Genomic DNA, 16,774 nt, shown 5'->3' on the forward strand with positions numbered 1-16,774 from the left:
AGGGAATAGTCTACATCTGACAACTCTGTGGTGATCTTACAAGTTTGCAGGCAATGAATGGCATTTATCTGCATCATTATGGTAACATTTTTATTAAGGGTCCAGTTTTGAAGATTTAATGGCATCTAGGGGTGTGGTTGTGGATTAAAACCAGGTTAGTAAACCTGGTCAGACCTTTTTTCCTACAGCAGCCACTAAAAATGCAAAAACAAAGAGCCAGTGTTTGGTTTGTCGGCTCTAGGCTACTTTAGCGACATGACCTGCTCCCTCTTCCTGTTAAAGACTCCTTGTAAAGGCCTTTACACACTGGGGGGATTTTTAAAGTCACAAGTCAATATTTTTTTGTAACTGTTGTTTTTTTCAATAGTCCTTTCACACAAGAAAGCGAATATTTAGCAGAGAAAAAGTGTAGTAATTTGTTTCGTTTTTTTCAGAACGAGGTTGATTTTACTTTGGAAATAAAGGTATCACCCAATCGTGATGTGTAAAACGGAGGTCAAGTCACAACGGCTGGTAATGGCAGGCCTGTTGATTGTTTATATTTGTCATCACCCTGTGTCATATGACAATGGACAGGAAATTCTACAAAGCCTAACAGACGTCTATAGTTGCGGAATTTACCGTTGCAGAACTGTGATATTTTGTGACCCGTGTCAAAAAATTTAAGCATATTATCACGTATTTGCATGTCTGCCAATAGGAATCGTTTTGATGCAACATTTTCACAGGCGTGTATGTCACATTTTTGTGGTCTTTATTCATTACTTTAGCGATGTGTAAGGCCTTCAGGTAACAAAAACACAATGATTCTTATTTGTTATGGTGATTATACACTAATGAAAACATAATCATGAGTATTATATTCTATTTCTGCCCCTGAATCATACACACTGTACCTTTAACATTTGTGTGGTTTACCACTTCCAGCAATATACACCACAAGCAATTAAAGAAAAAACAGCTACCACAGGTTACGTTCGAATTGATAGTGAGGAAGTAACAACCAGTATTTCCAGTCAAATAGTTGCATTACTACTTTATAAATTAGAATACAGATTGCAGCACCATTTCTTACAACATCTTGCTCAAAATCAACCACCAGACAGTCACAGGTGTGAACACAGACGGTCCCAAAGTACAATAATCCTGTGTAATGAAATCTTTTCTTGCCAGTCGGTAAGTTCCTTACATGAATTCTTGGTTAAAGAAGCTTTCAAGCTTGGTAAAATTTGACAGGATGATAAACTGTAAGAATGAATAGTCCAGATATCACATATCATTCTCAAAGTTTGTTTTTCTCTCCCAGCAGGACATGGTAAGCTCTCAACATGCTAACACAAGCTTCAGCTCACTACTCACAGCTCACAGTTGGATGGGGCCCTTGTCCAGGAAACAGGATTGTACTTGTAAAAGCTTTGGCGGTCTTATCATTACTGACAATCATTAGTCGTTCTTTTCCATAAGTGGAAAAAAAGAAAAGCTACCACAGGATGATCACAGATGGCATCTTTGTTGTAAATGAAGGAAATGATGAAATCATGTGGCATGACTGGAAGTGCACATTAGCCCACCCACTCCTGTCCCAGAAGTCACTGACCTGTCCGGGACGTCCCGGGGAGCTTTACCCCCTCCTGCACGAGGCGCAGCCTTCGAACTCTTGTTGGCTGTCATGTTCGTCTGCAAACCGCCCACTCACCTGATGGATGAACACAAGGATGTGAAACATCATACATTTTATGAGCAAAAATACTTGAACTCATAATGCAAACTAAAACTCTTCGAAGTTTGTTTGGGTTTGTCAGTGACAAATCGAGGCTTTGAATGAAGGCTATCCCTGAAATATTAAATAAAATTCAACTTCACAAAAGTTCCACTCCTGTCACGGACATGGGCTTTAATCCTGCACCACATAAAAAGCCAAATGGTCCACATTGATAAGACCATGGCCAGGCCAAAATTGGGTGTGCCATCCAAGAGAACAGGTCAATTCATGTTCATCACCTGCATTTAATATTGGTCAGACACTCCTTAACTCTGGCATCAAAGGGTAAACAGAACATTAACAATATGATTTGTACAGGAAACAATGGAAAAAGGATCACTGCAACCCTAATGTCCATATTAGATGTACTTGACACATCAGTGTAAACATTGCAGACGAATTTCAACAAACCAGAATCAAGTGGCATAACTATCACAGCATGTAGCCATTATTGTGCCAGAGAAATGCTGCTGCACACAGCTACTGTATTCCTCCACTAACAAAAATGTCTATTTTCACATCAAACACCACAGAACTACTCTGCCACCTAAACAGTTAAACTAACAATACTTGAACACGGTCTTGTTCCAGATTTGGATCATAGCCAGAGAGGAAATAAAGAATGACAGACATTATTCACAGTGATTATTCATGTATTTGCTACGCATAAACCAGAAGAACATGGAGCAAAAATGAATCATTTTGATGCGTGTAGACATTAAGGTTCTGTAGTTATTTTGCAGCAGACTGTGCATGTTTGTGGTGCATGATTGAATCAAGGTCGCCACAATCGATCATCATGTGTCTCCCTTCAACACAACATGTTAATTTCAAAGGCTGCCTTCAAGTAGCTGCAGATACTTTATTGACTGGGGGGCCAGGATGGGGGGCCAGGATAAGGCAATAGCTTCATCAAAGTGTTCAAACTAGGTATAGACAGTTATCTGCCTTGACGACAATCAGGGCCGATAGTCAGCATTTTTAATCACTGTTTTTTCTGTCCATTGGAGATAAATAAATACATTTTAAAATGCATTAGTTTGGCTCTGATGCAACTCTCTTTCTCTGTCTGTAGTCACCAATCCACCGTCTCACTCAATCTTCCGCATACACCACTATCTGATTGGTTACACGTCACAAGTAGTAGCCTACCAGCATTAAACAATCTGAGTCTGCAAAGTAACTAATAGCTAAAGTTATCAATTGATTAAGTCAAGCGGTACATTCCATCACTGGTTTATTCTTGATCACTAAAAATCGCTGTTGGTATTGGCATTAAGCTAATATCAGCTGTTAAATCTGAGCGGTCAATTCTTCCGTCTAGCTTTTATATGTAGCCATGCAGATAGTTTGGGCTTTATTTGCAAAGGTTCAGATATTTAACTCACATGCATGTTGTTACTTATACACTGTGGATTTGTTTCAGTTACATTCCTGTATTTAACACAACAAGACTTTTGCCTTTTGATCGACATTTCTCGGACTGAATCTCCTATTAGACCAGCAGTTAGTTAAAGCCTCCCCTCAAACTGCAGGTCACTGCCCCTGAAAATCACATTTTGAAACACAACGTTGGCCCTTTCAAGAAGGCTCGAGTGATTGTTCTGGTGTATACGGAGGTCAAATGGAGATCCCTAGAGATCAGAGGTGGAGGATGGGAGGGTGCTTGGCAACATGACTTGTTTACAGGAAGTTGTTGTATGGAGAAGGCAGCCAACCAGTGGTGGAGCTGAGTCCTATAGAGACAGATGAGGAGAGAGAGGGAGCATTCCTGCTGTCAGCTATTTCCTGTGACTGTGGACTCAGCTAAGAGGACAGGCCATGCATCATTATTTTGATCAAACACAAAAAAATCATGGTGTCCTGTCACAGTCTCATTTGCAACTCTGTTGTTATTCTGTGTGCTTTGAAAAATATTACTTCTGTACAGAAAACTGGTGTGAAATACGACAACAATGGTAGGAACATATACGTATTTCCTGTGACAGTACAACAATGGAATTTAAACATACAATGTACAGACGTACATTAACCAGACAGAGCCACTGATTGCATTGAGGGTTGTTCAATGAAAATACACTTTTGGGGATAGCCAGATTAAACAAAAATGAGCTAAATAATGTATCAATGATTGCTTGATAAAACAAAACAAATTACTGTGGAAAGGAAGAACAATAAGGACATTGAGACGAAAATAAGCAGAACCTGAGAAAAAAAACATGTTTTATATTACTTTAAATTAATCCAAATGAAAATATTCTGCTTACATTAAATTCAGACACACTGGTAACAGTGTAAATTATTATTTCTGATTAATACCTGCAGAAAACATTTTGTATGTTTTTGGAAGTGACATTCAATATACTCCCTGACTCTCTTTTCTGTAATTTCAATTTGTAACCCTCAAAGCAAACATACAAGGATTAGAGTGTAAAACTACTGCCAGGAGCGAAGAAAATTAAACTGTCTGCTCCCAACGTCAAAGTTATATTACACTGAGAGCAATGTCTATTTGTATAAATTTATAATTTTCTATATTTTTGGACGGAGGACGCTACACTCACAGAAATGGGTCACAGAAACCCAAGATGGACTTTGCAGTGTAAACACCAAGGCGTTAGCCAACTGACTTCCTGAGGTCTGATACCATCTCCCTACACAAAATCATAGGCTGTAAACAACCACTTCTAAGAAAGCTCTAGAGTACCTTTAAAGTCCATTCAACCAGATTCAATACAAATTTTCACTAGATATGATGGAGCCAAAGGCAAGCTAACGGTCAGCTGTGACAAGCCAACAGCGTCATACTGATGCGAGGCATGCCTTTAGTCTTCTGTGTCTTAATGATACAACTGGTATTGATAAGTGTTCAAATGTTTGGTGTATTACTGAATGAGGTGGGACTAGAAAGACATTTATGTATGCAGGCACACTTGGGGGTTGTATTTGAGAAAAAAGTGTATGCCAGTTTTGTTATACATTTGACTTGATAGGCTCTTCAAATAAAACTACTCTGCCATGAGTTCGACTGTATTAGTGTCATATATATACATATGCATACACACACAAATATTTGTCCGTCAGGATATAGAATTTTGTAAAATTATGATGAAATTTAACCAGAAAAAACTTTAAACTAGAGTTTAAATTCTCTAATAATTCTTATTCAGAAGGCTGATTCGTCAAACTTGTTGGGTTGCTGTTTATTTGCAAAACCAGCAGATACAGTGCATCACAATAATTAATCTGAAGTCATGTTTGTAACCACCCAAGCAATGTCCAGTGTATACTCGTTACTATACTGTTTTTGGTCTCCACCAACGCCTGAGGAAACTATGTGACTTTCGCTGCTAAATGCATCAGCATGTTCATCAGCGAGTCATTAACTTTATATACTGTTTGGTGCTGTGCAGGGGTAGCATAGAGAATATTTCCACAGTGTTTTTGTTGACAGCAGCTGGAGACATCACTGGTGAGAATGGCGTAAATATGGCAAAAAATATCATTGCATGCTGGAAAATGCAAACAACAACAGCGAATCACTCTGTGAACCTGAAAGGAGCTGCAGAGTCAGAAGATAATTCTCTGTGACTTTATCACCATAATCTACACTTTTTATTTTTATTACTTATTAAATACTTTGTTGGTAATAAAGAAATACTGATCAGAGTAGCTCTAAAGATGAAGACAAGGGAGGTGTTGAAGTCTGACAAGGGAGGTGTTGATGTTGTGTTTGATGGTTTGCACTGAAAATGTAACAAACCTATCTGGTCAGGTAAAAAAACATGATTCTAAAGAGCAACACTCACTGGCAGTAAATGACACATGTCGAAACACCCACAGACCTTTCTTCTATGCCCACAAACCCAGTCGTGGCATCTTGACACATGTCAATGCCTCTTGACAGGATACACATTTACTCTGTTTTACATGTCCAAACTTTAAAAAACAAAAAAAAAAACAACAGCAATTTATAACATTTACTACCAAGTCACACATCTGTACTTCCCAGCTACTGGACTGTAGCTTGATTAATTCTTCTGTAACCTCTAATAGCTTTGTCAAACAACAAGACATCCAGCCTTGAAGTTCTCCTTCCTTACTTTTAATCCCTTTACTTGAGATATAAAACCATTCAGTAGTTTGTCTGTGTTTGGCTCTAACTTAAAAACCAAATCCCACAAGCCAGGCTGTCTCTTTACGATATTCAACACCATGATCTTAATGACCTAGCCTTCCCATTTCAGGGTTCTTTCCTGGTTTTGTCATGTTCATGTCTAAAGTACTAATTGATTACATGAGAGGCATATCAATGACGCATATTTTCCCCAGCAACAAGAACATATTCATGAAATGGGACTACAACAGTGTCTCCAGTTGCCTATTTAGGGCGGAATAAAAGAGCCCTTTGTGTTCAATACGTCCTTGAGAGAGAGATGTGGTTAAAAAGTAAGTCTTTTATCAGTGTGTGTTTGCGTGTGTGCGTTTATGTGTGTGCGTTTATGTGTGTGTGTGTGTGCGTGTGTGCGTGTGCGTGTGTGCACGTGTGTGTGTGTGTGTGAAAGAGAGAGAATCTATGAGGTAAAATATCTTTCAAAAGAGAGTCCACACGTCCTTGGCCCTGTCACATTTGACAGATCATCTGATACACAGTTCTCTCCACTACATGCTGGAATGTGTTAATATTTGCCCTATCCATCAGACCGCGGCTGCATTCAAAATATTAAAGAATGTTTTCAGAGGGTGAGAGACAGCTCAGGAGGGGGGCAGAAACACCTGGACCTGATGCCAAGAGCTTCTTTTTCATTCAATAAAGACTACACTCAAATATGCACCCTCTCTCAGCACAACAGCACCTGGCACTTGATGTTCAGACCACAAGAGCGCTATTTTATGACGTCATAATTGACAAGCTTTCATTAACCTGCACTGGGTTCAGTTTAAGATCGGTGTTTCTCCTGAAACATGCAGTAGCCAGCACAGCAGCTTCCATAAACAGAGGATAATATTGTTCCTAGCTACTCTGGCCGACCTGGTCCTCATTTTCTGCTGATCAGCAACCTGACTTCAAGGTTTTTAAAACCACTGCAGAGTTTTACAGGCAGCCAAGAAGCACGGGGGATAAGAAAAATCTCTGCAAATTCTCAACTCTTTCCAGACGTCACAACTCAGTGGCAGACATGAGCCCACACACTGATCCATTGCTGCCATTGTTTGAATATCTGCAGAAAGAACGGTTTTGTCCACTATAGACAAAAAGAGACTTGAGCTAGTTGAGTTGGATCATGTTTAGTTTAAGATTATGGATGAGGAGTTGCATAAATATCCTGGCAGAAAGGAATCCAGCTCCTGATACACATCCCAGGACAATACAGTCAACATATAGGCCTTTACAGCACACATACAACATTGTGTTGCAGGCAAAGCATGATGCTAAAGCAAAATCTCTTAGCTGAAACTAAAAGATTAATGTCATATACTCTCAATGTACGTTCTGTACATAACCTGCTCTCTCCGGATAGGAGTTTGAGGCTCTGACAGCTTCAATGTGTCTCTATGTAAAAGAAAACCACCAAGGTTGATGCTACTGGCAGTTCCACATAGCCATACCAATGTAATTACCCCTATACACCACCACATGGTTCACCACGCTGCCACTGTGTAGCTCAATGAACCAGGTGGAACCAATTCTTGGAACCTTTTTTAATCTCCTTTTTTAGCCATTTCAGCTGGGTTTTTTTTTTTCAAAGTAATCATGGCATATTTTCTCTTTGTGAAAAAGCAGAAAAACCCTTCTGTGTAACCTAGATATGAGCGTGCACAGCTGCAGAGGCAGGCATGTGGAAAACGGGCTTATATCCATCTGAGCTGCAGCAGGGAGGCTACAATTTGTGTCACGGAGCTGACCTCTGACACAGTCTCTGACTTATCCAAGGACACGAAGTAGATGAGATGTATTTTTGTTCACCTCAGTCTTTAGCTCAGTCAGAGTTTAGCTCAGCCAGCAAAAACGATAATGACCTGTTGTTGCTCATTTTCTAGACTATGAGCATGTTTTTTAATGTTTACCAGCTTCAAACAGGTTACATATCTGCTTAAAGCGCCCATAAATTGGGGCGTTTCAGTCAAAGATCAGGGATATCAGAAAAGAAAAAGAGAAACAATATGTTTCTCCATAAACAGCTGTTATGTAAATATTTCAAAGATGGTGCACAAATATAAAACATAATTATGAGGACCTGCAATGTCATTCAAAAATCTGAAAAACATCATTTTGATAAACCTCTCTTTATCAGTATACGCTTTTCAGACTCAGCCAGTCATAAAATCTTAATAACAGTCACTGTTGGCTTCTTTTCATCGTAAAGATTACCTTTTCCTAACCTTGACAAGGTTAGTTGAGGGAACTTCACTGCAAGAGGCAGGTCATGAAACACTTCCATGTTTGTGGACAACCCAATAGGCAGAAATTTATCTTGACAATAAACATTTCTGCAAACCATGAATATGATGAAACTTCCTGTTTGTTAGGTTTAATTTTCAATGTATCTTGTGACACAGGTGCTAATGGTCTGGTTAGACTGCTTGGTGAAAACCATTTGGTTAGAGTAAATAAAAAATAATGTTTTGGTCACCAGAAACCAGGCTGGAGATGTTCCAACTTCCTGTAAAAAATATTAATTTTTGTTGCCACAAACACAGCTGGAAATTGTATAGATCTAGAGGCATATTAGTAATTCAGAGAAATTAAAAATGCTAGGCTCTGGCTTCCAGTGCTCACACTAACATGACTACTATTATCATAGTGAATGAACGACGTTAACTGGAAATGATCTAATAATGGAAACCATCATGTAAAAATACCTAAGAAGTTCAATAGGTTCAGTTCTTTGGATCTTAATGATCTGGAAATTATGTAATACTATGTTGATTAATGGCATGATGAAAATGATGCTCCAAGAGAAAGCCTCTAGCAATTTAGAATGTACCATTTATTAAGAATATCAACAGGTTCTGACAAGTGTTTATGAGCGGCGAGTTTCATAAACACAGCTGACAGTTTTTGTATTCAGACATCAAAGCCACTGGTGAACCGCTTGTATCTGGGCAAGTAATGTCCTGAATGAATGAAGCACCTCGTGGCATTTAAATGTCGACATGGTGATCCCATTATATCACAGAATGTAAAGTGCATAAAGAACTGCTCATACTGTGACTTGCACAACAAGAATCACACTGTGGCTGCCAGTTTATTGTCAGTATACAGTAGGAGTGTGAATCTTCACTGGTCTCACGATTCGATTTGATTATCCTGTCAATAATTCGATTCAATTCAATTCTACGATGAATCACGATGCATCATGATGCATCACGATTACGGCACATGGCTTGTTTTTATCAAAGAATACAAGCAGTCAGATGTATATGAACTCCCTTTTTAATTGATGTGCTCTGGGAAAGCACAAACATCCCAAAAACTAGGACCACAAGTTTAGGTAGCGCTGTTTACTTATTACTTACTATGTTAATTGATATATGAAATATGTTACACAGATTTAAATTTTTACCATTGCATTTAACAGGCGACTAGCTTGGCTCACTCATTAAATTACCTCAGCTTTGGTGTCGTGGTTAAGTGCAGGTGTAACTTTGTCTGTGAAGTGGCCGTGTGATGGGAGCTTATATCACAGCTCCACTGTCTTCAACAGGTGACGAAACCCGATGTTGTCAACAACAGACTAAGGCCGTAGATCCTTACCTATAAAAGCTGCCACAGATAGGGTTATTCTTTCCCTTTTCTCCGTGTTTGGAGTAAGGGAGATAAGGAGTTGGTAGCATGGCATCAGTTCTTAGCTGGGTCTGCTGTCTCTTTGGCAGCCGCTAACACTGAGGGTAGCCTCTTCGGGTGAAAGCGGCTAACGTGGTTTCTCAAGTTAGCGGTATTCCCTAGGTATTTCATTTATGTGTGACACACTTTACACACCGAGTGTGTCTTGCCCAGTTCTTGCTTGTCAGTGTCTTCATAAAATCTGAAATGTGTTCAGATGGTTGTTTTTAAAATGCTAGGTGTATTTTTAATGACTCTTTCTCTCAGCCATGTTGCACAACGAATGAGGTGACGTCAGTCAGATGAGCAGTGTTACTGTGAACCAGCCAGAAAGGGGGAAGAACATAGAGTGGGTTGAAAAAGAGGTGGACTTGTACAGGCGCTGCCCGAAAATAAACAAGTAACATTAGTAGGCTATAACCGATTATTATCGATTAATAATGGTCCAATCGTTAAAACGATTATTTTCAACACCTTTAGTATACAGTACACCTACAGAAATGTCCACAAGGAGATTAAATCTGCATAAAGCAAGGGTTACTTTTCTTATTCTTAAATGACAGGGGAAAACATGTTAGCAACAAGTGACGAAGCAAAGTCAAAGGCTTTTAAACCTGGGATTATAAATCAGGGATGTGTCAGTGTCATCATACAAGTGCTCATCAGCAGCTAGAACTGGTAGACAAAAGAACAGCCTCTCATATTCTCATCAGCAGAGCCAAACATGTCTTCCAAGAAAAAAAGGAAAAAAATAGACAGAGGAAGAACCAAACAGCAATACAACCAAAACAAGCTGACTTCCAACATCAACCACATGCTCCATATCCAGGTACTTGTTTCTCAGGTACAACTGAACTGATGCGTCATGAGGGACAACAAAAAGCCAAAGTAAATGTGCTTCTCTAAAGAGGCATCTTCTCTCTGGTTGATAACTTCCGCTGAGCTTGGGGATAAATTCAAGAGAGAAAGTCTTGTGACCTGAAAAACACTCAAGTAGATACACAACTGAGAAATCAGCTGAGAAAATAAATGACGTACTGTTGCTTCTCTTCTTTTCAGCAAGACCCTTAACATGGCAAATACTATCAGACTAACAAAATGTGCATATGAGTGCGATAACATGAAATTTAACACTCCAGACAACACTTCCATTTAGCCACACTCTCTTCCATCACTCCATCACTGCAACGATGAAAAAGGCTGTTTACATTATCACCATGCATCTCCTGAGGGAACAGAAACTGTTTCAGGGACAGAAGGGACCATTCACTCAAAAGCACAAACTTGTGTACACACTTAAAATGTGCTTTGCCATAGTTCAGAGCCCTTGGCTACAGCTTCAATCCAATGCATCTAATGGCACTGAGAGACACAGTTTGTACATTTGGAGGAACTCAACATGAATCATAAATAGACAGCTTATCCACACACGTTGTTACTGCAAGCTACTTCCTTGAGAGTTACTTTTTTACCTATGTACATGTGCAGAAGGATGAAACAACATGATGTACCTGCACACAGACATTGTTAAGGTTTTCCTGATCCTCAGGATGCCAAAACACCAAAATGATCTGGCTGAGTAGACAAAGAGGAAAGTTACATTCCCTGTGATGGCGAGTGAACAACAGACTCTGTAAAAGTGTCTGGTGACAGGCCAGACTCGCTCCTGTTAAACTGAATAGAGAACAGAGAAGAATTTCCTCAATAGCTTTGTGCTGACAGTCCCTTCCAGGGAGAGGGGAAGGTCATTGTTTGATCCGCACAACAGAGAGAGTTTAGGGAAAAAAGTGTGCTAAATAAAACCAGTAATGTCGCCACAGTTTGTACTATAGTGTATATGATAAGATCTTCAGGGTTTAAGTTGTAATCTGTTAAGAAAACTCTTGTAAACATTCATGATGGACCCAAAGCGTCTAATATTTGAACTACAAAACTTAGTGAGAACAGGGCTTTACCAGTCTACATTTAAAGTTGTGAATTTTTTATTTCTTTACAATTTTTTACATCTGGATCATGATCCGTCCCAAACTCACAAACAATCATGTGTTACATGAATCACGTTTATTCATCCGAGTAAGTGGATGAAGGAAGTCATAAGACATTAGATGTAGGGAAAATGCTCAGAAAATTCTCATCTTTCAGTGATAGGAAATAATTTAAAAAACTCCAAAATACTCATCTGCACCAAAAACCGACCACTTGTTGCTTAGCCAACAGTCTAAAATAGAAGTTGCACTACATCTCATTGAAATCTGATACTAAGTTTGAAATTTAAAAAAATTGCAAAGTTAAGTTAAAAAAAACTCCCCCTAGCTAATGAACTACGGTAGAACTATATCGGAAACAAAATCATGCGATTTTTGTGGCAAATATTACGAATAGTTACAAGTAATTTCTTGATGAACTTAACCTTTTAAACCTTCAATTACTGAGGGTAAAGCAAATCTAGCCTACATAGAGGTATGATGTAGTAAAAAGTGCAATACTAATAAGAAGCTACAACATTAAAACCTCACTTTTTTGTACATGACATGCACCGTATGTCATAAACCAGGCCTATTCAACTTCCTTTGTAGATGGGCCGGATTTCAAACTTTAGACTTTTACATTCCCAATATCTGCCCTTTAAAGCTTGTAACTAAAATGTGTTAAAGGGGAACTATGTTGTTTTAGAGAATTTTAATATTCATAATGTTAATGAAGTTATAATACATTTTTCCATAACTGCATAAACAAGCTGTTGAACGGACATAACTAATCAATGTGCTAATTAGCCTACCAACAAAATGATTAAAGAGCCAGGATGAGGGTGTGAAAGAGCCACATTTGGCCCCTGGTCCCAGCTTGAATAGGTCTGTCACATACTGTACAGTGTGTAGGTCTGTCATGTACAGAACGTACAGCATTAACACCGAAAAATCACACGTGTTCAATCCCGCATAAAGTCGGTATGAACTTCATAAGACATCTTAAACTTAACACATTTTGTTTCATGTGGGTTTTATCTGCCAAGACATAAAAATCCCCTCTCCCCCCCTGAAGTCCACACCACAGCAGTAAAAGTCCAGTGAGGTCAGTCCACTGAGGTCCTGTGCTGTTGCCGCTTATCTGCTGCTTTGGACCTTTTTTGGATGTTATAAGCGATAAGTTGTTCTCATTACGAGCCGCTGACTTAGTGCTTGCATCCGCTTGGACATTTTCCTCCATTCTAAGGGGTCAGCTGAAAAAATAAAGACAAGCGAGCCCTCTTGTTTTTTAGTTAGCCGCTCACTGCACTTCAACGTTTAGCTAACATGTCGATGACCAAATATGGTCACATGGAGATTAGGACTAACGGTTAAACGCACCTTGCGACTTTTTTAACGAACACCTTTACAGGTTTTGGGCTCTTTTTTTTCTTGTCGATACCGGTTTCCTGACCGCTTGCTAAAAAAAAAAAAAAAAAAAAGTTGAACCCTCCTCCTCCTCCCCTTCTGCCGTTAGCTCGTCTGCAGTTATGGTTCAGAAAGCTGCGAGTTACCTCCGAGTTTCTCCCCTCATCCATGGCTGCTTCTGCTTCTGCTGCTGCTGCTGACATTTTCACATTATAATCCCTTTGCGACGCTCAAATCCGTTTCGTCTGCACGGTGAGAAACTTTGGCTGGTTACCTGCCCTCCTCAGTACACTCCGACTTATGTCTTTCCAACTAAAACCGACAAAAAAAGAAAAAAAGAAAAAGCGAATCGCTCCTGCCTCCCCTCTCACAGCCTGCTGGAGGGTGGGAGGCAGGACTTGTTGCCATGGTGACGGGTTGTTTGCCCCCCCACCTCCTCAGCCAGGCATTCAGCTGCACCCTCTCTCCCTGCCTCTCTGCCCCTTGTTTATTGTCAGGCAGTGTGGATGAATATTCACGAGCTGGAGGCTGCAGATGGGACGGTGCCAGAGTTTTGCAGCAGTTTTATTGTCATGCTGGAAACCCCTCCACACTGGGTCCACCGGTCAAACAGGAATACATTTCACCACACAAAGATGTCTTTCAGTTGGCGGAGATGGATGTGCATCACCAATTGCAGCTCATACACAGAGCACCGACCATGGCCAAAACATGTAAAATCAAATTTAAGTAGCAGTCATAGCCATGATGTAGTCATTGTGAATTAAAGGTGCACTGTGCAGTTTTGAGGAGAAGGTTTGAATCAGATTCAGGTCTGATTTTGTATCCCTGAACAAACTAAATAAACAAACCTTCTTTCGTTCTCATGACTGAATGAACCAAATATACAAACTGACCTTAAAGGACAACACAATTTGTTTGAATGTGGCGGACCCTGCCACTTTTTTAGCTTCAAACAGTGTTCTGGCGACTTTATTTTGCTCTGAGAACAGCTTGTTTACTCAGTTATGGATTAATATCTCATTTGGTAAATATGACCAAAACTACGTAGTGGCCCTTTAAACTGGCCCCTCGGAATGTTGTATGTATGTAGATTATATAATTTAAGCAGTATTTTAATGATAGATTTTTGTAGATAGATTTTTACTTTTTCAAATATGGTTAAAACTGATGTTAAAAGGGGCACTATTTACTTTTCAAACCCAGAATTCAATTATTTACAATATTAATGAGCTGATCATGATTAATGATAACTTTAGTTACAGTTACTTTGGAGACTGCACTAGAAGTTGTGTATTTTAAAATGAAATTATTTTTCTTAGCAATCATTTAAAAATAACACTGATTAAGATGATAGTGAAAAATCCTGAATATTAAAGTTGCATCGTGGATAATGTACACACCAGGTTTTGAACACTGTTGGACATCACTCACACTAGACAGTTTAAAAACAAAAACTAATACACCAGACCAAGATTTTATCGCCTTTTATATTTCATGCATTCTTCTTTTTCAAAACGTGGTGTCTACATTACCCACAATGCAACTTGGCCACCATAAATTAGAGAATAACTACAGTAACAACTCTAAAAATATCATGTTTTTGCTGACCTCCAGTGGTTTCACTTTGCTGCACTGATCTAGACGTGTACTCCACAACCCCATGACATCACCTATGGGTGCGGTTACAGGTGCAACTCAGCACAAATCTGGCAATAGACCGACCGACCACATTTAATTGTGATGTTGGTTGTAGTCAGAGATTAAAACTGTCTTGAAACTTTAACCAGAGGACAGCGAAACACAGCTTTGCAGCCTTGTGTTAAATGACTTTTTAAGTACAGTAATTTGATAAATGTGCATAGCTTCATTCCATACATATCTCCGAATATCCCCCAGCGTCAACGCTTTGGAGCGGAACCACAGGTCCGAACTCGAGGTGACCACAAAAATGAAAGTATTCACCCAAAATGCAACTTCCCCTCGCTAGGTTTGAGTTTACTCCAACCAAATTAAAACCACTTAATTTGTGTGTGTGCTGCAGTTCCGGAGTCTTCGCAGTAAAATAAAGAGCATCTTTGTATGTGACCTCATGTTAACCATATCACTCTATGTACTGTGAATGTTCATGTACCAGACAACAACGCAATGAGATAGCCACATGAATTCCAAACATGTAGAGTCAGTATGCTTTTCAGTGGCCAAGTGGTCAGTACCCATTAAAAAGTATTCATCTGGTCACTATAAAATATAAGGAAGCGGGTAAAACTGGATTATATACACAGTGTCTGACAAGAAGAGACAAAAGCAACATATAAGATGTAAATAAAATAAGTTTCTGAAGTTCTGGCAGTAATAGTGTCTGGCAAATCCTTAAAAAGATGGATTTACTGTTAATGACTGAATCCTTTAGAAATTCAGATTTGTTGAATACCTTTTAAAATCTGATTTTATCAAAAAGGTTCACACAATTCAAAGCAAAACTGTGTGTTCTGTTTGCTAGACAATTAAAATAAGAGTGGACCTTGGTGGGAGACTATTTTGTCAGCTGCTTTCGTGGTCAAGTCTGAACTTTGGAGCTCAGCACCAACGACTTCCTGTTCACCAAATATCAGTCGACCTAATCCGTCAGCGCAAGATATTGAACATGAAATCCTTCCATCTCTCTGTGCGGCTGCATGTGATGTCTTCACAGCGAACATCGAAGCGCTACCCCATCCATAAAAAAAAAAACCTTCTCCTTCCAGTGGTGTCTTATCATCCCACAGACTTGGGAACAGAGGAAGTCACAAAAACACCAGACATCCGTCATCACAGTCCGTAACATCAAGTCAGCAGGAAGCCTTTAGAGCAACGCCACTGTGCAGCTTTTCTCCGAGACCCACTCAAAACCTTTTCAAGGCCTCGTAAAAAAGATTGTCCTTCCTGAAAACACTGCAAAACGCTCACTGTTGGAGCACAAAAGACAGCTCTGACTGCGGGGATGTGGGATGTTTTACCAGATCGTAAGCTTATTCTGCTCTCATGGAATTCATTGTTTCCATTGATCGCAGTACCATCCGTATTTCTCATTAAAAGCCACATCCTCTTCTGGCGTGACATGGGAGCATCAAACAGAGTTCAGCTCCATATATACACTCACATCGACTCTCGATGCTATTATGCAGCGCTCCAAAGACTACATTACATTTTTTCGGGGTTGACTGCTGAGCTCTGATGCTGTAAATCTCAGGCTTCCCTCCCCCCATTCTCATGATTACACACCTGCTAAAGCCTCAGTCACAAGGGAGTTTATTTTCTCAAATAAAAGCCCTAAACCTTATGTGTGTTTCCTGAGGATCCACTGTGAATCCCAAATCCCTAAAACATTCAAGGGGATTAGTCCACAGCTCTATGGGGATTTTTCCACCTACACTCCAAAAATTCACCTCAGATCCTTTTTTTTTTCCTCTCCGAAGGGGTTCGAGGCAAGAGTGAAAAACCCTCCTGAGATGAGAATAGTATGACGTCCCTGCACATTTATCTGCTTAATTTTTAATTATATTGTATTTGGTGCAATAAACATTGTATCAGGTTTCAGAAACCGACCTGCGGCAGCTGTTAAACTCCAGGATTATGTCGAGTCAGGCTGACGTGTCGAGTCAACACTCCTGACAGAGGAGACACGGCCTGTGATGCACAGACATCCTCTCCGCTCTGTCTTCTAGTGTGTCTGAAAATAATATAATGGAATTACGACTTGATGTTATGAATAAAACATTCTGGCTTTGCAAAATGTTACTGCTGCAATTCAAGAGTAACCAGGAATGT

General features: G+C 39.6%; 1 protein-coding gene across 4 annotated transcripts in view; it reads right to left on the reverse strand.

Annotated features, from left to right (window-relative positions):
• dennd2b (DENN domain containing 2B) overlaps positions 1–16,774 on the reverse strand; it is a 54,960-nt gene that overhangs the window by 36,057 nt on the left and 2,129 nt on the right. The window contains exons 1-3 of one of the 4 annotated variants that reach the window (XM_030414825.1): positions 13,111–13,377; positions 12,938–13,016; positions 1,598–1,696 (exon numbers count right to left, since the gene is read on the reverse strand). In XM_030414825.1, coding sequence (XP_030270685.1) covers positions 1,598–1,671 — 74 coding nt within the window. In that variant the 5' untranslated portion in view covers positions 1,672–1,696; positions 12,938–13,016; positions 13,111–13,377. Of the gene's footprint in view, positions 1–1,597; positions 1,697–12,937; positions 13,017–13,110; positions 13,378–16,774 lie in introns of those variants that run through there. The other 3 variants (XM_030414823.1, XM_030414826.1, XM_030414824.1) reach the window with 3 other exon arrangements.

Source organism: Sparus aurata, chromosome 4 (assembly GCF_900880675.1).
Source record: "Sparus aurata chromosome 4, fSpaAur1.1, whole genome shotgun sequence".
Classification (NCBI taxonomy): Eukaryota; Metazoa; Chordata; class Actinopteri; order Spariformes; family Sparidae; genus Sparus; species Sparus aurata.